The 22,643-nt window shown below is 41.1% G+C and overlaps 1 protein-coding gene across 1 annotated transcript; it reads left to right on the forward strand.

The window, feature by feature from the left end:
* Window positions 1–295: 295 nt before the first annotated feature.
* hyal6 (hyaluronoglucosaminidase 6) lies at window positions 296–8,552 on the forward strand. Its single transcript, XM_068000104.1, has 3 exons — window positions 296–1,255; window positions 4,738–4,827; window positions 7,156–8,552. The coding sequence occupies exons 1-3, from the start codon at window positions 317–319 to the stop codon at window positions 7,597–7,599; spliced, it is 1,473 nt and encodes a 490-aa protein (XP_067856205.1). The 5' UTR covers window positions 296–316; the 3' UTR covers window positions 7,600–8,552.
* Window positions 8,553–22,643: the final 14,091 nt, after the last annotated feature.

Here is a 22,643-nt window from a genome sequence, read left to right on the forward strand (position 1 = left end):
TCTTCGATTTTTTTAAAAAAGATGTATGAGCTGTGAAAGCTGTAATGGACATTTGAAATACAGTGAAGTGCTGTAACTAAATAAGAAGGTTGCAGAAAGAGTGCAGGATGGAGATTCCTGATATTCGCAATGAGACTTTTTTGTCACATGGCTAAACCGTAAACATGTATGTCTGTGAGCTAACTATACTGTATTAATGACTATATTCTTGTACTGTTAATGCATTTATCTTTGCTCAGCAGAATAAACAAATTGCAATTGCCACTTTTTTGTTTCAGGGAGAGATTAACTGTCGGTGAATTGGAAGCTGAGTAGCATGAGGGTCGCTGGCATTCCCAAGAAGCTGTTCGCAAGACAACTGGTGCTGGTATTCATATTGCAGATGACAAGTAGCCAGTACTTCAAGCAAGCAAAATCTCCAGTGCTTCCATACAACCCGTTTATTGTTGTGTGGAATGCTCCAACTGAACAGTGCAGGCTTCGGTACAACGTGGATCTGGACCTCAGTGTTTTCGATATATCTTCAAACTCCAACGAGACACTCAGTGGGTCAATCATTACAATATTTTATCACAATCATCTGGGCAAGTACCCCTATTTCACAGAAAAAAAAGTTGCTGTCAACGGAGGACTCCCCCAGAATGACAGCCTTAAGGAACACTTGAACAAAGCCAGGTCTGACATTGAGAAATTCATTCCAGTTAAGGACTTCAGCGGTCTTGGGGTGATTGACTGGGAAAACTGGAGACCTCTGTGGGTCCGAAACTGGGGTCGCAAAAATATCTATCGGAAAAAATCCATACAAATTGTGAGAAAGCTACACCCCAACTGGACAGACAATCAAGTCAAAGTAGAAGCCAAGAGACAATATGAAAATGCTGGGTGGAAATTTATGAATGAAACCCTGGAGTTAGCAGAGAAGATTAGGCCCGGTGGCCTCTGGGGATTTTATCTCTTCCCAGACTGCTATAACCATCACTATAAGAAAGAACCAAAGAAATATGATGGGAAGTGCCCTGCAATTGAGTACAAACGCAATGACAAGTTACTCTGGTTATGGAAAGAAAGTAGTGCTCTCTATCCTTCCATCTACCTGGACCTTGAATTGAAATCAAGCCCAAATGCACTGAAATTTGTCCATTACCGACTGAAAGAAGCTATCAGATTAGCCTCCATAGCCAAAAAGGACTACACTCTCCCAGTCTTTGCATATGGACGGCCATTTTATGCATATGAGTTTGTGCCTCTCACTGAGGTAAGTAGTAAAAAAAACCTGGTAAACTGGATTAGAAGGTCCCAGGTTTCATGTTTGTTTTGTGCTGACTTAGCTGATTTTAATTGGGCCATTACAATTGATATCAGTACCCTGGAGAGGAAAAAAAACTCCAGCAGGGTTAATGTTCCTGATTGTAATCCAACCACTCCTGCTGGAAATGTGCTGGCATGCATGAGATGATAATGGGACTGGGCTCAGCTATGGTGCTCCCAAAATAAACAGCTTGCTGATAATCATTGTCTAAGCTTACAAAAACAGAATAGCCAATTGGGTGAGGTGACAGAGGGCTGTTGCACCTGCAAATCTGTAACCTAGTAGGAGTCAGCGCTTTCAGGAGAGGGTGGGGAAAAGAGAAGGGCTAACCTAATTCCACCAGAACAAAAACATCACTACAAATGCCCTGCTCAGGAGGACACTATTAATATGCAACTAGATGGTCTGTCCAAACTGAGATATTTACAAAATATAATTAAAACCAAATCATAATCTGGATTGCTTCATTAGTAATACAATTAACATCCTGCGGTGCCCACCGGGCGTGTTCAAGGAGAGGCTCCAGCTAGGGATTCTGCTAAAGTTCACTTTTAGGATTAGCAAAAGATAGCAATCTAATTACACCCACAAGCATTTCTCATATGCCATTAATATTGACTTCTCTAGCCTATTGGCTTTACTACTTTTAGATCCATCCTTCCTTCTATTGTCTCCAATGCAGATTTGTCATTGTTCACTTTGGAAAGGAAGTTAAGCCTCAAATCATCATTTGGAGTAAATCAGGGAAGACCCACTAGTGTAAAGCATCTGGGAAGACGTCTCAACCCTACCTTACTTATTCATAGGGTCACTGATACTTTGGGTATCACACATGCCTTTTTTTTTTACTCCCGTATATCTTGCAGTTTCAGAACACAGGGAAAGACTTCTTAAAGCTCAACTAAGATTTATTGCTAAGCTCTTAAAACAGTGACATGCAGATTGTGCCTTGGGATTCAGTAGCTTTTGGCTAAAAATGGTTGTTTACGTTTGCTAAAAACAAAACCTGCTGTAAAATCATTTTAAAACAATCTGTTAGACCTGTTTTTCTTAGGTATAGGCATGTTCTGTATTGTTCTGACAATGTAAGTTCCAATTTTGTGAGAGTACCAAACTCGGGATTGAGCTGGCCCATGGCATGGGTACACCAACAGCAGCAGTTCCGAGGGCTTACCTGGCCAACTGTTGTGATGCCAGTCTCTCCCCTAATTTGAATAGATTCCTGCCACTTGAAAAACTTTAATAAGACTTTCTTGGGCCGGGAATACAACCTGCACAACATGGCATGACGTTGCCCCCGGAGGCAACACTGCAGGCCCAATTTCGTGATTCGCTTTGGTTCCACCACTGATGCAGAGTCTCGTAAAATTTATCCAATTTTGCTATAAAAGGAACCATTCCAATAGAAGTGGCAACCCTAGAAGAGTAAGTGAAAGCTGCCTCTTCTGCACATGTGCTGGAGTGACCCAGAATGTTCCTTTCCTTCAGACAGTGAACAACATAAAGTTTCTCCTTTTTTTGTAACTAGTGATCTAGATTTTGTTGCTTTTTAGTGCCAGGGTACTATTTTGGATAACCCTACAACACATGGTATTCCCATGTGATCTCCCATCTGAGCAGCAACCAGGCCCAAATTTGCTTTGTTGCTGAGATCATACGAAATCAGGTATATCCAGTCTGGTGTGTCAATAGATTGACCAAGACTTTCTCCTACCCCATTGTAAATTAATCTGTCATTTTTTCTTCCTTCAATGTTGATTTGGTCCCACAGTTTCTTATTCGTTCAGTACTAGAATAGCTGCATGATATACTCAGACTGTTTTTTGTTATCCTTGGCATGCATGCTTATTCAAAGTTAATATGAGGGCAAATTCCTTTGGCTACAATATACCCAGCAGTGCAGTTTTCAGTTAATTTACTATCATGTTTTGAAATTGTTGTTAAACGGATCAACAACAGATTTTAAGAAGTACTACATCTAATAATAGGTACTGTACTTGGAAGACGTGAAGCTACAACGCTTCTGTGCACTAAAATTTAACACTTTTCAGTAAAACTGTGCCTTGTACAACTTGCTTGGTTGGTGTTTCTTTAAGCATTGCCAAGATTTGTTGTGAATTTAACTGATTAAAGTTACACTGAACAAGAATTAATGAAGATTCTATAATGAAACCAAATCAATAAGCAGTCAATGAGTATGTCTTCCCTGAGTGTAGAGACCACCTACAGCCATACTACAGTAGTCTGTTTCTACTGCAATCTGATATCTTTCTAATGAACCATTGTGATATCATGCTCCTACACCATGCCTTAAAGCCAATCTAGTCTTTTTTTTCTTAATTTATGCAGTAATTCCAATCAAAAGACTTCAATTATTTGCTGACATTGCTTTGGGACTTGGATAATGCTGGGCAGTGATCACTATTACACTCATTTTCTACCTCAAGCACTGAAATGGAAAACTAACCAATAGCACTATTACACATTAATTAAAACAAATTAATCTCTCAAAACCAAAGAAGTGATTCCCAAATGCATTCTCCTGGCATGAAGACTGCTGGAAGTGCATATTGGGAAATCGCGGGCACAGCTCATGTTTTTCATCTATTATGGACAGAAATTTGTGAGCCATGTGCATATGATTTGCTGATATACATTCCCACCGGGCAAGGCTATTTGTCAGGAGCAATTGGAAAATATCATTTAGTATTCAAGTTCCCTTAATGGCTAAATGGGTACATTGCACAATGTGACATAGCACTAAGCCATATAAACCAGAAGGTTCAATCGCTGTCCTACACTAAGGCAACTGATCTCAGCCAGAGCAGGAAGTGGTGTACTGCAATTGGCCTTCTTGCCCCTGTGCTAGAGAAGGGTAAAAATCAGCCAGGTGTCCTGCTTCTTGCTGTCCAGTGACCTGTGCTGGAGAATGGATGGCGGTTGAGGACAGGATTGAGATCGATTGTGATGCCTCCACAGACCACTTAAGTTCATACTGAAGAATAGCCACTTGGCTGAGGTACCAACACCTATGGGATGTTCCCAGCAAAAGTCAATGTCTTCAGGAGAGGAGGGAAATGTGAAATTGGCACTCCTTGCCATGGAAAGTAGAAATTGGTGGAGTGCTATTTAACTACTTCTAAATACCTCTGGCATGTGTTGCAAATACTCTTGTACATAACCACCAGTTAATATCTAGTGGAGAAAATTGGCATTGCATGACCATTTTCTTTCTGTAGTCATTATTAGCATCTCAAGTTCAAATCCAACTCAAGGTCCTTTTTTTCCCTCTGGCAAATTGAGGTTATTCTGAAGCGTGCTTTACATGTGTTATCCTTCAGACAAATACAGAAACCAAAGTTGCCACAAAGTATTAATTTTCCTTCAGAGATTGTACAACTATTATGTGGTACCTTTTCACTCTACAGATCGACTTGGTCCATACAATTGGTGAGAGTGCTGCCATGGGAACTGCAGGGATCGTTCTTTGGGGAAGTATCAATTATGCAAGATCAAAGGTATAATTATTTTAATCTTATTTCCCCCTCCCCTGCCACAGCCCAATTCCATGTTACTTCCTTCAGGTGAGAGGTATGGGAGAATTCCACATTGAGCATACTTGCACTTTGTAACCCCAAGTCATTTTCGCACTTGTCAGATTTTCCTTCAACAGTTCCCCATTTCCTCAATTTCTCTGACTATTGAACACCCAATAAGAGGTTCTACCTGAGGTGTATCAGAATTACAAAATTTCAAAAAGCAGTAAAAGTTCAGTAAAGATGGGTATTTCCTTATTACAAGCATGAACTTTTATTGTTTCCCTTTTCCCTTCATGTTATTATAATGACTAAATATTCTTTTGTAAAAATAAATGGATTCTTTTCTGCTATCTACAGGTGGTAATCCTTTGCTAAATATATGGAGAAATTTGAAATGTTTAATGGATCATCAGAAGGTTGCGTTGGTTTCTCCTAGGAATGTGATGATTGTAATCATGCAGAGAAACTGCATGGCATTTTTTTTCCCTTTTCAAATAACCTTTCTAACTTTCAGTTTGATGATCTGCTATTAACTGCTTAACATTCTGTTTCTCATCCTTATTTTCAAATCCTTCCATGGCCTCACCCCTCCCTATCTCTGTAGCCTCCTCCAGCCCTATCTCTGTAGCCTCCTCCAGCCCTACAACCCTCTCCAATTCTGACCTCTTGCGCATCTCCGATTTTAATAGTTCCGCCATTGACCGCCGTGCCTTCAGCTGCCTAAGCCTTAAGCTCTGGAATTCCCTCCCTAAACCTCTCCACCTCTCTACCTCTCTCTCCTCCTTAAAAACGCACCTTAAAACCTACCTCTTTGACCAAGCTTTTGGTCACCTGTCCTAATATCTTTTTATATGGCTCAATGTCAAATTTTGTTTGATTACCACTCCTGTGAAGCACCTTGGGACGTTTTACTACCTAAAAGGTGCTGTATAGATGCAAGTTGTTGTTGCTATTTCTGCACTGATAGAATTGTAAAAACAAGGCCACGGTTTCATGCTGCCTTGTTTACACCTCATACAGTCAAGTGAGGTCTGCTTTTCTCATATGATCCAATCTTTTAAATGTTCTAATGTCAGTGGATTTGAACGCATATTAAAACCACGAAGAACAACACACAAACTGCAGTTGAAAACATTCTGCCTACCGATGGTTTGTAAAATTCCGCAAGTCAGCAGCTACCTTGATTATAAGCTGAAACTATGGGGGTGAAATTGGACATGGGCCGGGGCATAAAATGGGCGGAATCACATTGGCCGCCCGTTATATGACCCGCCCGTTATATGACCCGCCCGTTATATGACCCACCCGTTATATGACCCGCCCGTTATACACCCGCCCGGTAATCAGCTTCACTGACTTCAATAGAACTGAATATCAGATGTGTTCTGTAGCAGCCAGGCAAATGGCGATTCTGCCTATTCTGCGTCCTTGCTCGTGTCCAATTTCACCCCCCTAGACTTTGTAATCACTGCTGCACATATAATCCTTACAATTTATGAATCGTCATGTTTACTCACAAGAAATATCGCAGCAGGCAAAACCATTGTACTGAATAAACTTGGTAACTGAATGCGTTCTCTTTCTATCACCTAGTTGGTCTATAATCAGGAAGACTATGTTGACCGGGGGTTACCGGTTACAGTTACTGGCTTAGTACAAAGAGGAGAAGAGTCAATTCTCTCTTAACTCTCAATTCACTTTATTCACGTCGTTAGATCATATACATATAGCTTATACATCTGGTTAGATATAGGCATGCAGTTTACACCAGGTTATACAGTTTTATACCCAAACTAGGTTCTAAACGCTTTGCTCTGGCTCCAAGCCCCAGATCCTTCATTCTTATTCCGAATCTTATCTCTTCAAGCTGTGCTGTCTCTTTATTTCGTTGGTTTAGGCTTCCTCAGTTACCCTGTGTCTTCTCCTCATTGGCTCTGTCCCAAGGACTTAGGTAGCATTACCTCATTACTCCTTTTCTAAATAAGGACTTGTGTCTTATCACATTTCCTTTGTCTTTCACAAAACTTAGTTAATTCAAACCGGTTCCAGCCAGCACAGGCCAGCGACTGAACCCAGGTTACTTCAGTTCAAAAGTCGTTCCTGCCTGTGTGTATCAGCAGCTGACATCTCAGGTTACTTTCTGCAGCCCCTAGCCAACATCATTGTATTAGGAGTTTCTTGTTTAGAATTCAATGAATTGGTGTTTTTAGGGACTGACATGAAGACCGCGGTTCTCTGATATATATTGGTCATTTAATTTCATGTGTGTATTTTTAGTATTAAAGTGACCTTAATTTTCCCTTACAGAATCACTGCTTAGCAGTGAAGGAGTATGTAGGTGGCCTCCTGGGACATTATGTTGTTAATGTGACAACTGCTGCAAAGTTGTGCAGCAAGCAACTATGCAAGAGACATGGAAGGTGTGTGAGGAAGAACATCGACTCCAAAATCTACCTCCACCTGAACCCCAGCAATTTCAAGATCAGAACCAATCCTGATGGAGTGCATCCAAGATTTTCTGTGAAAGGGAGAATGAACGCAAGGGACATCAAAGATATGAAAGAAAAGTTCACGTGTCAGTGCTACGAAGGTTGGATTGGGGTTTCCTGTGAGGTACCAGTTCTCGACATTCCTTCAGTGGATAAAAATCCCCAGAGCGCAATGGATGGAACAAATTCAGCACCAAAGTTACCATTTCCATTTGCCACTATTGTTATCTTTCAACTAGTCATTAAAACCCTTTATTTCTAGTGCTAGAAGCAGCCTCGGTACTCTGGAAATTGATGATATGACAAAGATATGATTTTATCAGCTGTGTGTAAATGAATGGGGACAGTGATCCAACTGGGGGACTTGGCTGTACTATAGACGTTTTTTTTCCCAAAGTATATTTAAAGACACTACCATAAATATCACATCTGCTGCAGCATGCACTTCACAGCAGCCAATATAGCAGTTCCAAATCAGAGTTTTCAGAGCTGGATATTCCTGATTATTTCCAGAACTGAGCCTGCCTGAAAACCTTGTCAAACAAGAAAGAAAGTTTAAGAAAATGAATTTTAACATTTGTTTTTCTAAATTTGTTTTCTCCCCTCATTAGTTCACCACACACCATGTTCTGATAAAGTGAACAGGTGACATGCTCCTTGGTCACGGCTACTCCAGGGCCCAATAACTCTAGACAGTTTGATGTTAATAATATAGCTAGGGCGACCCCAGTGGCTCAGTGGGGGAAAAAAATTGGATGGGGCCATTTTTGGTCGTAGGTAGCGGGATGTGCTATTACCCCACGCCCAATGACCCCTGCGCAGGCAGGATGCAAGTTTCAGCCGCCCCCAGGAATCACCTGCAATCAGCGTTCCATTCCGGGCCTTGCAGTTGGAATCAATGCAATTCACACTTTCCACCATTAGGGGAAGCACAATCTCTTAACAGGAGGATGTTTCTTAGAAATCTCTTAAAGGTAGCTGGTACCTGTTATTTGCTGAAAATAACAGTCTACTGTCTGCACGGAGTCTGAATGGAGATCAGACATCACACACGTAAAAAACAGATGCAGGTCCCATCCCTATGTTCACCCACTGATGAGTTACGTTAAAACATTGAATAAAGGTTGTGCACTATTAAATCCCACATCCTCTACCCTGTACGCCAGACCTCACCAATCTGCCGATCTGAGTTGGTACCAGGCCTGCGAGAGTGCGTGCACCAAGGTTCTCTGCTGATATACTAGAGGCCTTGGTGCAAGAGGTGGACAGAAGGAGGGACATCCTATATCCATGGGTGGGGGGTGGGGGTGGCAAGAGGCCCTCCATACATATATCCAAAAGGCAGTGGGAGGCAGTGTGGGACGAAGTCAATCCTAGGTGCACAGCATCATGAACATGGATGCAGTGCAGGAAGAAGTTCAATGCTTTGACATGAGTGGTCAAGGTGAGTGAGGTCAACTGTCAAGTGGTGTCTCCTACCACCTGCACCATGTATTACACCCTCCACTCCCCACATCCCAACAAACTCTTTCCATCAGTACTCAACTCTTCCAATCAGATGCTTCCTCTCACCCTTATACATTACCACCGTTTCAGGCCGTCCACCCACAACTCACAGGGATAGGCAATAAATGCCGGCCTTGCCAGCGACGCCCACATCCCGTGAACGAATTAAAAAAAAACACTAGCTATTCAACCATGACAGGCACATCACCTAGACACACATCCCGCTTTCTTGCAGGAAAAGGTGGCGCATATCAGGAGGCAGCAAGTGGCAGTGGCATTTAGCCCTTCGAGCCTGTTCCACCATTCAATGAGATTATGGTGGACCTGTGACCTAACGCCTTAGCCCCATATCCCTTAATACCCTTGGTTCACAGAAATCTATCAATCTCAGATTTAACATTCACAAGTGAGCTAGCATCAACTGCCGTCTGCAGAAGAGCATTCCAAACGTCTCCCACCCTTTGCGTGTAGAAGCATTTCCTAACTTCACTCCTGCATGTCCTGGCTCTAAATGTTAGGCTATGTCCTCGTTTCCTGGTATGCAAATCTAGGAGACCTCCAAAAACAGTTACAAATGTGTCGGCAGCCAGAAGCAATAATCCAGCCACTAACCTGTAAATCCTGCATGGTCTCTTTAGATAGCACTGGTGGGGGGTCCTCCAGGCACTCTAAGACACATTCAGATGGTCAGGGTTAAGACTGTGCGTTGAGTTGAGCGTTAAGTCCCAAAATGGTGTCTTATCACTTTAAATCAGTGTTGCACACTGATTGAAGCCACTTTCTTCCTACTTTACATGACTCCAGTGTTCGTTATCTGTGCCTGTGCTAACTCCTATACCAAGATGGCGTCCGACGCACGTCACGCTGGAAATGTGCTTGCACATCCAAGACGTCATCTTGGATGTTGGAGAGGCCGTGTAGTGCCGAAACAACGGGCGCTACACAGCCCAATTTAGCCCCCAGTGGATTTAAACAGAGCAACTGAGCCATATTAGAGCAGATTAATCCAGGGTCCAGTCCCCAATTTCTGGCAAGTTAGCTGATCTCAGCCAAGACAGCAGATGGGATACTATAATTGGCCTCAGTGCCCTGATGGATTGGGGGGAGGAGTATTGACCTGGCTTCCTGCTCCTGACTGATCCAGTAACCTCTGCTGGAGATGCATGTGTTTGGGTGTTGGATTACGACGGCTCAGTTGTGACACCACACATGGAAAAATAGCTTGCTACCACTCACTGTCAAGACTTACACTTGAATAATGGCCATTTGGGTGAGGAACTGGCGTGCAATTGGCATCAATGGAACTGTACTCAACAAGGAGTCAACATGTTCAGGAGGGGAGGGAAGAACATTGACATGAAAATTTTTTAATATTTTCAAAAGTTTGACGTGCTTAGCAGTTCACAAATTTCCATTAGCATTGGAGATGCCAGAATGTAGACTAAAGTAGTCCTAAGACTACAAATATATTTAACCACAATATATTTGGGTGTTCATTTGGGATGATTTGTTATCAATATATTTGTTTTGTTATTGCCTTTATAGCTTAAAGCACATATGTTAATTGCTGTTGGTGCAGAAATCACTAATATTTCAATTCTGATCATTCAAATTATATAGACAGACTTTAAAAATAAAGAACCAATTAATTCATGCAAAATGACACTCCTGCTGTTCTGCCAGTGTCTTTATTTTAATATGTCTTGTGCAGACTCCACCTATACATTCTGACACACTTGTGGCTTAAATGCGCTACCTAGACAGAATATGCTTTTTCATATTTTAAAAAAAATATATAAGCACACTCCAGGGCATTATAACATTATTATTTTACCTCTGGCACCTCAATCCAATTCTTACTAGGCACAGGCTCATAGAGAGAAAAAGAAAGACTTGCATTTATATAGTGCCTTTCACAACCTCAGGATGTCCCAAACCGCTTTACAGCCAATTAAGTACTTATAAAGTGTTGTCGCTGTTATAATGTAGGATACAAGGCAGACAATTTGCGCACAACAAGGTCCCACAAACAGCAACAAAATAATGACCAGATAATCTGTTTTTGTGATGTTGGTTGAGGGATAAACATTAGCTGACTAACACTGTTCCACTTGGTTCCAATTTGGCAGTCTCACAATGAGAGAACATGAGAAAGGGAAATGTCACACAGATGTAGTTGGGAACACTTTCCTGAGGTTGGAAATAAGGCAAATTTATGGAGGTAGACTGGGAGATTTATTCTGTATCTAACCTCTGACCCGGCGGTGCATAATGTTGACGCTGGATAACAAACATGGAAGGAGATCCCATTTCTCATCATTGATCTTCCTCAAATTGATGAGCACAAAATAAATAAATTAATTAAAAAATAACTTTAAAAGTACCCTCTGGTGGGGTGAGAGTGCAATACACTTTCATTTAATCTTTTTTTAAAGCATTACCGTTCTTTTAAATATAATTTCTTTCTCACTTCCTTATAATCTCCTTAATGCTATAATGATGTTTCACATTGTGATATTTACTTCCCATGGAGTATTCCCACAACACACTACCTATTTCAATCTCATTGGGTTACGACATGTCATGTTGGTATGTAGGACTGATTGGTGCAGCAGCATCAATTCTGGACAGAATGGATGGGTTGAGGATTATGTCTCATGAAATAAGTTGTACCAAACTGCTTTCATAACTCTTAATTCATAATTGATATAAAACAAATTTTTAAAATCTTAATTAGTGTGGGGTTCAAAACCCCTTTAACAAAAGACATTTGAAGGAAAGGGTTAACAGTACCCCCTTTAAACAAAAACATTTGAAAATCTGCAAACACAGTAATGTGGTAAATTGTGTTCTTGCAAATCCTGTTTTCCCTCAATGACGCTGATGGCATTGGAGAAGCGTGAGTTTTTGCTGTGGATAGATATCTAGATTATTAAATAAATAAGCTAGATGGATAATATTGAGCTTAAAGAGTTGTCAGACTTTCAAAACACATAGGCTTTTGGAAACACAAGCTTTTCAATACAGCAGGGAGTAATGTAAGAAAAGGCAAAAAGGACATACATCAAAGGCATCAGATCCGGAAACCAATGATAGGTGTGAAAAGGCATTGGCCCTTTCATTCCTATCTGGTAATCTGTTCAAAGAACTGGGATTTGTAAAACATCAAATAGTATTGCATCCAGCATATGGTCAAATGGTATAAGGAATGGATGTGAAGCCATTGAAGCAATCCAAATTGGAGACATCAGGACCATTAAGAACGTCTGTGCATAGAAATGAAAGGGGCTATCTCTACATGAAAGGCCATAACAGAGTTAGTAAAGGGGCCTTTTACAATCCACGGTCCGTGCACACGGTTTTTTCTACATTAGAAGGGTCTCCGGTCACATGATCAAAGCCTAACCTGTCAATCATTGAGGTATGTTAATGATTGAAGCATAGCAACAGGGAGCGATTGGACAAAAAGAATGACCCTCCCCAATCCTATGTCCTATTGGTAAAGAAACAATATAAAAAGAAGACTTTGAGAGAAGTCTCTTCACCACCCGGCAGTCACAAGGAATTCACACTGCAGTTGGACATCACACAAGAAGAAGAGGACTTCGAAGACTGAAGAGCTGATCAACTTCAGGCCCATTGGGCAAAAGCCTTGGTTTAAAGGTTGTATTTGTACTAATGATTTGCCTGATGTGAGTATGAATTATTAAGTCATTACATAATAACGTTGCGAATTATTAAGTGTATAATGGGATTTTATAGAGGATAGTCATATGTATGGTTTGATTTTGCTTCATGAATGCTCGTATGAACGATAACATCATTAAATAATTACTTTTGACAAACTAAACTACCGTGAGTGAGGGTGACTATCTTTGCTCGTCCAGTGTCCAAGAATCACAGGAAATAAGGAATTCCCTACATAAGGAAAGTTAAAACATGGGCTGAAACAGTGCAAGAACTACCAGTTAATATTTTCACTTTCAGGAAAAACACAAATATTTACAGAGAAGAGCTACGGCTGACTATAGATTCAATTTTTTAATGAGTAGATAAGCAAAACAAACTTCAACACAAATTAATAATCTGTACAGCTGTGGACTATGGTATAAATGGGCTTATGGAAGCAATAAGATACATTGGCAATTAGTGGATTAGTAACAGGCGAAGCAGAGGGAACAGTCCCCTTGCCCCAGGTAACTACTCATCCCACCTATTGCCATAACCTTTGTTGCATTCTTTACAGACCAAATGGTTCAGATCAACAGGCTTCCTTGAGGGTTATTTACCATTGTACCTTGTTTGTGCCTCCATCCTATTCTGCTTATTTCTTTACACCTAACAATAAAGACTCATTTTATTGAATATTTTGTATCTTTGATACAGATCAGCCATAATCTAATTGAATGGCGGAACAGGTCCATGGGGCTGAATGGCCTTCTGCTGTCCTTATGTCCTTATGTTCTTGTAAGCAACAAATATAGCCTTTCCGATGGATCACTTGGTAAGTGAACTATGTAATGTGGAACTGAGACATAGGAAGGTCCCAGATTTGATCTCTAGTCTTTGTCGATTTAGCTGATCCCAGTACACAAACTCTTTTCCCCCCCCCAGGACTTTAAAACTGTGGAGCTCCTTCCTCCTACAATCCTGATTCTGAACCTGATAAAATACTTTAAAAAACCAAGCTTGGCATCACCTAACCATTATTTGTCTTTTCTCCTACTCTTACACTTAATGGTATCCTGCACTATGAGCCTTAGTTCTTCACTTCAATAAAAAATAGATTCCCTGTTATCATAAAAAGCTAGGCACCAATGTAGTGGCAGTATTCACCTGAGTCATGAAGGATTTGGTTTCAATTCCCTACTCCAAGACTTAAGTCTTATTTTAGGTTATGTGCTTAAGTCCAGTATTGACGGAGTTCTGCATTGACAGTGAAAAAAAGAAATACTTGCATTTACACAGCGCCTTTCATGACCACAGGATGTCCCAAAGGGCTTTACAACCAATGAAGTACCTTTGAAGTGTAGTCACTGTTGTAATGTAGGAAACCTTGGTTAGAATATTAAATCCAGGCCACATCTACATGTTGAAGTTGACATTAAAGATCCTGTGGCACTTTTCATAGAAGAGCAGGGAGTTCTGCTGGTGTCCTGGCCAACATTTTTCCCTCAACCACCACCACCAAAACAGATGCACTGGTTATTCATCTCATTGCACACAGCAAGATTCCACAAATAACAAATTGATTGCTGAGTTTGCCTACATAATAATGACTGCATTTCTCCAAGATGTGATAGTGCTGTATAAATACAAGTCTCTCTTTTTATTATCTTGTAACGTTGTTTGTAAAGACTGCTAAATGTTTGCTTATAAAACTATGTGATGTGGATAGAAGTGGACAGTGAATATTGTATGTTTGTTACCACATGCTTTCTAATGTGAGCTTGGCATCCATATTATGCTCCCTGTATCGCATCTAAACTACGAAAAGGAAGGGAAAAGATCATCGGGCCCTTCAAGCCTACCTTAATAAGACATGGTGCAACCATCTGCACCATTGACCCACCCCTTAAACATGCAATCCCCTGGGATTGGGAAGGCAAAAAACCCCTACAGGCAATTCAAGAAAAATTCTGGGAAAGTTCTCTCCGGCTCCCCAAGGCAATTGAGCAAAGCTCCAGGAGACTGCAGTCCCCATTTATTCTCACAAACACAACTAGTAGCAATTTACCCTGTATAACTGGAAATGTCAAATGTTACATGTGGTTGAAATTTGCATACAGTGAATTGCAAGATGGGATTTTATATATATATATATTATATATCAGACCATTGCATATTAAATTATTCCATTTTAGGGATGTTCTTTTGAGCCAAAAATATATCTTTTTCAATTAAACTAATTCAAAATAAATGGTTGGCATCTAATGTGCCCTGGGCATCACTGTCAGCTGGATTAGCCTTTTCCAAGCAAGAAATGCTCTCCCCCCTCAAAAAAGAGGCTTTCATAAACTTTCAAAAGAAATTTTAAAATTTGTCAAAATTCAACCTGACCTACAGCAAAAGTAGTTGACCACAGGAAGAGGAGAAGGGTTCACTATGACCTTGTGAAATCATGAGGCTAGTTGTTAGTATTGTCCTGTTGACCGTAGAACTGAAGGCCCTTTAAATTACAATAGCTTTTGACTGAGGTTTGTGCATACCTTTGACATCAACAATCTAACAGGGCAATTTACACCAACAGCTTGCATTTATATAGCACCTAATTTATACTTCTCACTCCATGTGTGTAATTCTACTTTTTACTGTTAAACTTTATCATTAAAAATCTCTTAAAAGTATTCCTCTAGTATATTATCAGGTTCAGATATTATCCTTACTCCTTAAGGATGACTCACAAATATTCTGAATTTGTATTGCTTTATTGAGCATAAAATATTCATGTTGATTTTAAACAGTAAAATAACAAGTTTGATCAGGGTGGCCTCAAAGAAAGATTTTCTTTGTCTCTGTGCCAATCTTCACTTAGCTCTTCAGCAGCATTTCTTTCTTATATTTCTCTTTCTTCACAGCATAGCCCGATATTTCTGTACCATTCGCTCCTACCTATTTCAATACATGTACATCTAAGAGCTGCTCTGTACTGGGAGAATTTGATTTTCTTCAAAAGCTTGGGCCCAATTCAGATGACTTTCAGATATGCAACCCCTTTAAACGAGAATTGCGTGCACATGTATATTGCTGTTTTCTGCTTCATCACTTCTTTCAACTGAACTCAAACCAAACACAAGTCCACAACTTCTTCCTTTAAAAGTCTGTTTGAGGTTTACAGTAGAAAATGAAAACTTGTATAAATGAATTATTACAATTCTGCAACATTTTACATTTTTGAAAATCTAGAAAATGTTGGGCATAGGAATTATCAGTGTCCCCTTAAAGAACCCATGAATTTCAATGGAAGGAAAATCTATTTTGGATGCAATTAGGTAGTAGATTTTACAAGTTATAATGAATAGAAATTTTGTATGTGTTCCTGTTCCCCAAAGCTCTGCACTAATTCATAAAACCAGTACATAAATTCAGTAGATCACTGGAGAACTTCTTTAACAATTACATTTCTTTGATTTTATTTTTCAATTGTGTCTCCTTCCTCTCCTGAAGGTGTTGAACCTTGCTGGGATCAAATTCCACGAGCATCAAGAGTTCTCCTTTATCAAGTGGCCATTCTTCATGTGTAAGCATGGAGAGTGCGTGTCAGAAAGCTATTTACATAGAATTACATGGAATGTACAACACGGAAACAGGTTAAGTTACGTTATTAGATTTTAAAATTTCTATAACTGTTTTACTTTACTTTTTAGAAAGCTGTCCAATTATTTACATTACCAGGAAATTCTGGCCCCAGGCAGTTTGTAATGTACAGCACATTGCAACAGTATTTTAGTTCTTAGAATCAATGGGATAGATTTTATCAGTATCACCTGGTTGAAATGCGGAAAAGTAAATCTGGCAGGGAGACTCTGTGTCCCCTCAAAGAACACATGAATTTCAATGGAAGCAAAATCAGGCAGGTTCTGTGGCGGGCATGTAATCCTAACTGCCAGATTTCCTTTCGGCCCAACAGGTCCATGCTGGTGTTTATGCTCCACACGAGCCTCCTCCTTCCTTACTTCATCAACCCCTATCAGCATATCCTCCTAATCCTTTCTCCCTCACATGTTTATTTAGCTTCCCCTTAAATGCTTCTATGCTAGTCACCTCAACTACTCCTTGTGGTAGCGAATTCCACATTCTAACCAATCTCTGGATAAAGAAGTTTCTCCTGAATTCCCTATTGGATTTATTAGTGACTATCTTATATTTATGGCCCCTAGTTCTGGTCTCTTCCACAAGTGGAAACATCTTCTCTACGTCTACCCTATCAAACCCTTTCATAATTTAACCATAGAAGGCATTACAAGCCTCATCTTGTTTTATCTGATATGCATGTGTTCAGTTTCCAGCAGAGGTCACTGGATAGCTTTCAGGAGAGTGAAGCTTGCATGATTTTCCATTTGCTCCCCCAGGGAGCATTAAGGCCACTTGCAGCAGCTCAAGTGTTGCCCTGACTGACATTAGTTAACTCATCACCAAATGGAGCTTGCAACCTTCTGGTTTGGGGAGGGTAATACTCCCCATGGTGGTGTTTTTATCTACCAGGCCATCAAGGGAACTCAATTACACATTCCCCTCCAAGTCACACACCATCCCGACTTGGAAATATATCGCCGTTCCTTCATCGTCGCTGGGTCAAAAACCTGGAACTCCCTTCCTAACAGCACTGTGGGAGAACCTTCACCACACGGACTGCAGCGGTTCAAGAAGGCGGCTCACCACCACCTTCTCAAGGGTAATTAGGGATGGGCAATAAATGCCGGCCTCGCCAGTGACGCCAACATCCCATGAACGAATTTTTAAAAATTTAATATTAATTTGTTGTAGGGTGCTATGAATTAAGAAACAAAACATTACAATTTATTAAGTTACGTTATTAGATTTTTAAATTTCTATAAATGTTTTACTTTACTTTTTAGAAAACTTTCTAATTATTTACATTACCAGGAAATTCTGGCCCCAGGCAATTTATAATGTACAGCACATTGCAACAGTATTCTAGTTCTTAGAATCAATGGGATAGATTTTATCAGTATCACCTGGTTGAAATGCGAAAAAGTAAATCTGGCAGGGAGACTCGGTGTCCCCTTAAAGAACACATGAATTTCAATGGAAGGAAAATCAGGCAGGTTCTGTGGCAGGCGTGTAATCCTAACCGCCAGATTTCCTTTTGGCTCTCGTCAGGCCAAGGCTTAACGATCAGCTGGTAAAGACAAAAATCTACCCCATTATATTGAGTTTCACCCACACAAAATCCAATTCCATCACACTAACAGCTTTCCCCACCATACAAGTCGCCAGCTTTGGGAGACCTTACTCAGGTTTTAGGAAGGAAGAAACATGCATTTATATAATGCCTTTCATGACCTCAGGGCACCCCAAAGTGCTTTACAGCCAATTAAGTATTTTTAAAGTGTAACCACTGTTGTAATGTAGGGAATGCAGCAGCCAATTTGCACACAGCAAGGTCCCACAAACAGCAATGTGATAATGACCAGATAGTCTGTTTTTGTGATAGATATTGGCCAGGACACCAGGGAAAAACTCCGCTGCTCCTTCTTTGAAATAGTGCCGTGGAATCTTTTACATCCACCTGAGAGGGCAGAGAGGGCCTCAGTTTAACATCTCATCCGAAAGACAGCACCTTCGACAGTGCAGCACTCCCTCAATACTGCGTTGGAGTGTTAGTGTGGATTACGTGCTCAAGTCCCTAGAGTGGGTCTCTGAACCCACAACCTTCTGACTCTTGAGACAAGAGTGCTACCCACTGAGCCATGGCTGACACCATATAGCCTGTATACTATTGATCAATCTGGATGGTCAGCTCGTGGGCCATTACTAGCTCATGCACAGTCATTCTTGCCCTTAACCTTTTCTCGTGGGATAGTTAGTAATCCATCCGGGCAGCCTCTCCCCTGCAATTTCAAACCTCCTCAGTACACATACTGTTTTTCACTTACTTACAGTAGCTGTCAGTTGCTATGGAGAGATTATTTGGAGCCTTTTATCATTTCCTTGCCAAGGATCGCTGCCAATGATGATTTTTTTAAAAGAAAAATACCAAGACAGACATGAGTTACTTTTAATCACAAAAAACCCCACTGGAAATGAGTGACAAGACTGCACCATATCCAGAGCAAAGTGTAGATCTATTGCCAAAATTACACAAACATGTCGGAGGTTTGGGACAAAAATGGTGCTCCATATACTTTAAGTTTATATTTTTGATTCACCATAGTTGATGGCAGCCATTAAGTGAGGGAAACGTCTTGTTTAATCACGAGTTTTTTTAAAACTGTTTTTACAAAATCTCATTCTTTGAAAAAGAAAAGCTCTTCTATGCTGATGTTTCTGTATTGTCGCAAAGCTTGTGCATCACATGGGGTGCAATTTACATGGATTGACTATGAATAGGGAAAAAATCAGCCCCTGTGATAAAAGGCAGCAAGTAATCTCTCCAGAGTGCTGCACTTTAAAGTTGTGGTTTTATATCATTGCCTGAAGGTCCCACTGCAGTGGAATCTGCCCTATTGATACTGAGGAGTGGATTCCACAGAACCACAATAGAAAACCACGTATGCACAAGTCTGCATATGAACAATTGTTTTAAACTCATCGTTCATAACTTACTGTTTAGCTGCCATCTCATACATGTAAGAAAGAAATACCGTATCACCGGTCCGAGCTGGCTGACTGAACCGCTAGGTGGTCAGAAAAGATGGTGGCCTCTGCTTCCGGAGCCATTGTTATGGTGCTGCCTCAAGGTGAAAACCATCTCTTTATGGGGCATCTCCAAATGCAACAGTACTCCTTTGTTTACATCACTGCCAACAAAGTCAAAGCTGCCAACGACAGCAGTGCTGTGAGGTAAATGCGGCATTAAATGCTTGGGACTACAACTTGCATTTATATAGCACCTTTAACGTAGTAAAACATCCCAAGGCGCTTCACAGGAGTGGAGTGATACGTATAATAAATTGAATTTATATTTTTTTTAAATCCACATCACGAATCCCAAAATAGGGGTCTTCGATTCTGTCATCGGCAGGATAAAGCCAGTTATAGCAATATACACGAGAAACTACTGCAGATATCCCACATTAAAGAAGTACCAAATATAAAGTGCCTAAAGGGGGGAGGGGAAGAGGAGTTACATTTTAGAGCTGTTTTACGCACAATTTTTTCTAATTTTTTTTACAGCCCTACTGAGATGACCTTCGTATATCATTCAGTACTTTCCACACCTTTCCAGCTTTGCAAAAAATCAGGTCACTGGTTATTAAACCTGTTCAATGTCTCTTTGTAACAGTATTCATCATATCTGACTTTATCTGTCAGTCTCCCTCCACTCCTTGTTTTGGTCAGTCTTATAAAGGTGGTTCTCTTCTCTTCCGGTTTCAAGTTCTGATGAATGGTCGTCACCCAAAACGTGAAGCTGTCCTTTTGTCTTTTTAAATGCGAATAGACCTGCTGGGTATTTTCATTATTTGTTTAAAGTTGGAAATGTAACATAAAAAGGAAAAAAACGTTTTTTAAAAAATGAACATGGTGTTGATAAAAAGAAAAAAATTTAACACTGCAAATCTGACACAAAAACAGAAAATGCTGGAAATCACAGCATCTGAAAAGCGAACCGATAGTTTAACATGTTACAGCCACAACATTAACATCTTTTCTTGTCACATATGGTACCTGACCTGTTCTTTGTTTCCAGCATTTTCTGTTTTTGTTTCAGATTTGCAGTGTTAATGTTTTCTTTCTTTTTCTGTTTTGTTGCCTTTTCTCTTTTCAGGTGCCGATGGGCCTGGCCTGCAGCATATTTGCAGCATTTTTACACTGAATATAAAAGAGTTGTGCTCAGCTTCATCTTGATGTGGCAGTAAACATTGTAATCAGAGAACTGCTTTTACACAGAAACTTTAGTGCAGGAGAACATTTAAACCTTGTTGCCTGCGCTGAATTTAGGTCCCTCTTGGGACCTGATTTTACCTCGTTCCATTTTTCCACTTTCTCTGCATATTCTTCAAGTAATTATCCAGTAGTTTGTGAATGGTGTAGCATCGATCAGCTAAAAGGTTTCTTCGAATCTTCTCCTTTATGAATTATCTTTACAATTGTGTGCTGTGGCTTTCATCTTGCAATGTGACACGGAAGATAATTAAGCATTTTGAGTTTCAACAGTAGCACTGAATACCAACAGATAACCACATCTACAATGAATACATAGCCTCGCTCAATAAATAGGGCCAACATGTAACTGAGCAACATGAAAACTCTGCAATAAGAAAAGACATAACAGAAAAAAGACCATTCTAAATTTGTTTATTAATCACCACCCAACGAGACCAGCAAGAGATTTGATCAGTTCAATTGGCGTGCATTGATGCAGAGAATAAGGCTGCTCAGGATTTGGAGGGCTGTAGATAACAAAATGGACATCCGGCAAGCAAGGCAATCAATTTTTAATGTTGAAGAAGGGCGCACAGTCTTGTTGGGTTGCCAACTTTGGTTGGATGTATTCCTGGAGGCTTCATCACATGACCTGCCGCCTCGAACCGACCCCACATTCCCGCCATTTCTGTACCCTTCAGACGCACTGCCTTCCTGCGCCAATTGAAAAGCGAACAGACTCTATGGCCCCTATATTTACGGGAAGGCAAGGAGGGAGCAGGGGTGACTGTCAGCGGCCGGGAAACCCGGAAATATGGGAAACACGGAGGTCCCGCTGAATTTAATGGCAGCACCTCATTTGAATTGTTTTTCTCCATTTCCCGCCCGTCAGCCAGCCAGATTGAAAGGCTGGCCGGATGTTCAGCAGGAAGGCCTACGAAAGAAGGCCGCACCGGAGACGAGGAGGGAGAGATGCGGGGTCGGGGGGCAGCCATCGCGTGGTGGGGGAGAGACATCGGGGTCGCTGGTGGGTCGGCCAATCACGGGAGGTGGGGGGGGGAGGGGGGACAGTTCGTCGAAGTGGGAGAAATCGCATTCGGGGAGGGGGGATGTTGTGATTGGCCATCTTGGGGAGGGAGAAAGATCGCTGCAGGATAGCTTGGGGGGCCGGGGGGGAGCACTCCTGGTCTACAGTACCTGCTGGATCTGACAGTTCTCGCCTCCCTTTAGCTGCCGAGTTTCCTGAGCCCTGGGAAACCCAGCCCGCAGCCATTAAATTCAAATGGCTGCTAAAATCTGAGCCATCTAGTCAAAAATCACCGCCCCGCCTCTCGAGAACAGGTTACTCGCCTGACCCGCAACCCACCCCAGTTAAACCAGAAGTAGGTACGTTCACGGCAGGTTGGGGGTCAGGATTCCCATTTTTAAGAATTTAACCCCATCCCCCTGCCCTTTTCCCACCCATCCTGGGGAGTTAAAACTCCCCCCCACCTTGTTACCCAATTGGATGATTCTTGACTGTTAGTAAAACATCCTTTTTTCCCCACCTCCAATATTTTTATAACTAATAAACGTAAGTGTTCCAAGAAAACGAGAAAAGCACAATGTTGTTTAATGACCATCTGATTTTTCTCCTGGGCTGCTCACAGCAGTGTCCTGGAGATTAATCTTCAATTTCTGGAGACTCCAGGACAAATCCTGAAGGATTGGCAACCTTGCGGTCTTGATAATCTAAAATATGTCCCCACCCTCTCTGCTGGCCAAACTTGGACCCCTAACTGTGGCTGACATTAAAGCTTTTATTGGGCAAGTTTTGCTAGTTCTTGGCCAAACCTCTAGCTGAAGTTCCAGAGCAGCAATTCCTCCTGCACCATCGTAAATGTTTCCACTTCCTGTAGCATCTCCGAATCAAATTGGAAGTTAGTCCCAAATTGTTGAGAAAGTCTTGAATTTGTAGAGCGCCTTTACATCTCTCTCGGGAGAGTCCCAAAGCTGTTGACATACAATGATTTGCTTTGAAGTGCAGCCGCTAATCTGCATATCCTGATCGGCAAAGTTCGGGCACCATCACTTAATGTGAACATGAACAGGTTATAATGTCTGACTGAAAATAGCACGTGGAGGATTATAATACAAACACATCACGCACCCATACCTGGACTTCACTAATCAGAGAATGTATCCCACTGTTACTATTGAGGCAAACACAGCCATTTGGCACATACCAAGATCCCACCGATAGCAATGAGA

Source organism: Heptranchias perlo, chromosome 18 (genome assembly GCF_035084215.1).
Source record: "Heptranchias perlo isolate sHepPer1 chromosome 18, sHepPer1.hap1, whole genome shotgun sequence".
NCBI classification, from domain to species: Eukaryota; Metazoa; Chordata; class Chondrichthyes; order Hexanchiformes; family Hexanchidae; genus Heptranchias; species Heptranchias perlo.

What these genes read in the sequence shown, in the direction of transcription:
- hyal6 (XM_068000104.1), top strand. Translation starts at nt 317, where the DNA reads ATGAGGGTCGCTGGCATTCCCAAGAAGCTGTTCGCAAGACAACTGGTG. An exon ending in AGTTTGTGCCTCTCACTGAG is followed by an intron (nt 1,256 to 4,737) that starts GTAAGTAGTAAA and finishes TTCACTCTACAG; the next exon opens with ATCGACTTGGTCCATACAAT. An exon ending in TCAATTATGCAAGATCAAAG is followed by an intron (nt 4,828 to 7,155) that starts GTATAATTATTT and finishes TTTCCCTTACAG; the next exon opens with AATCACTGCTTAGCAGTGAA.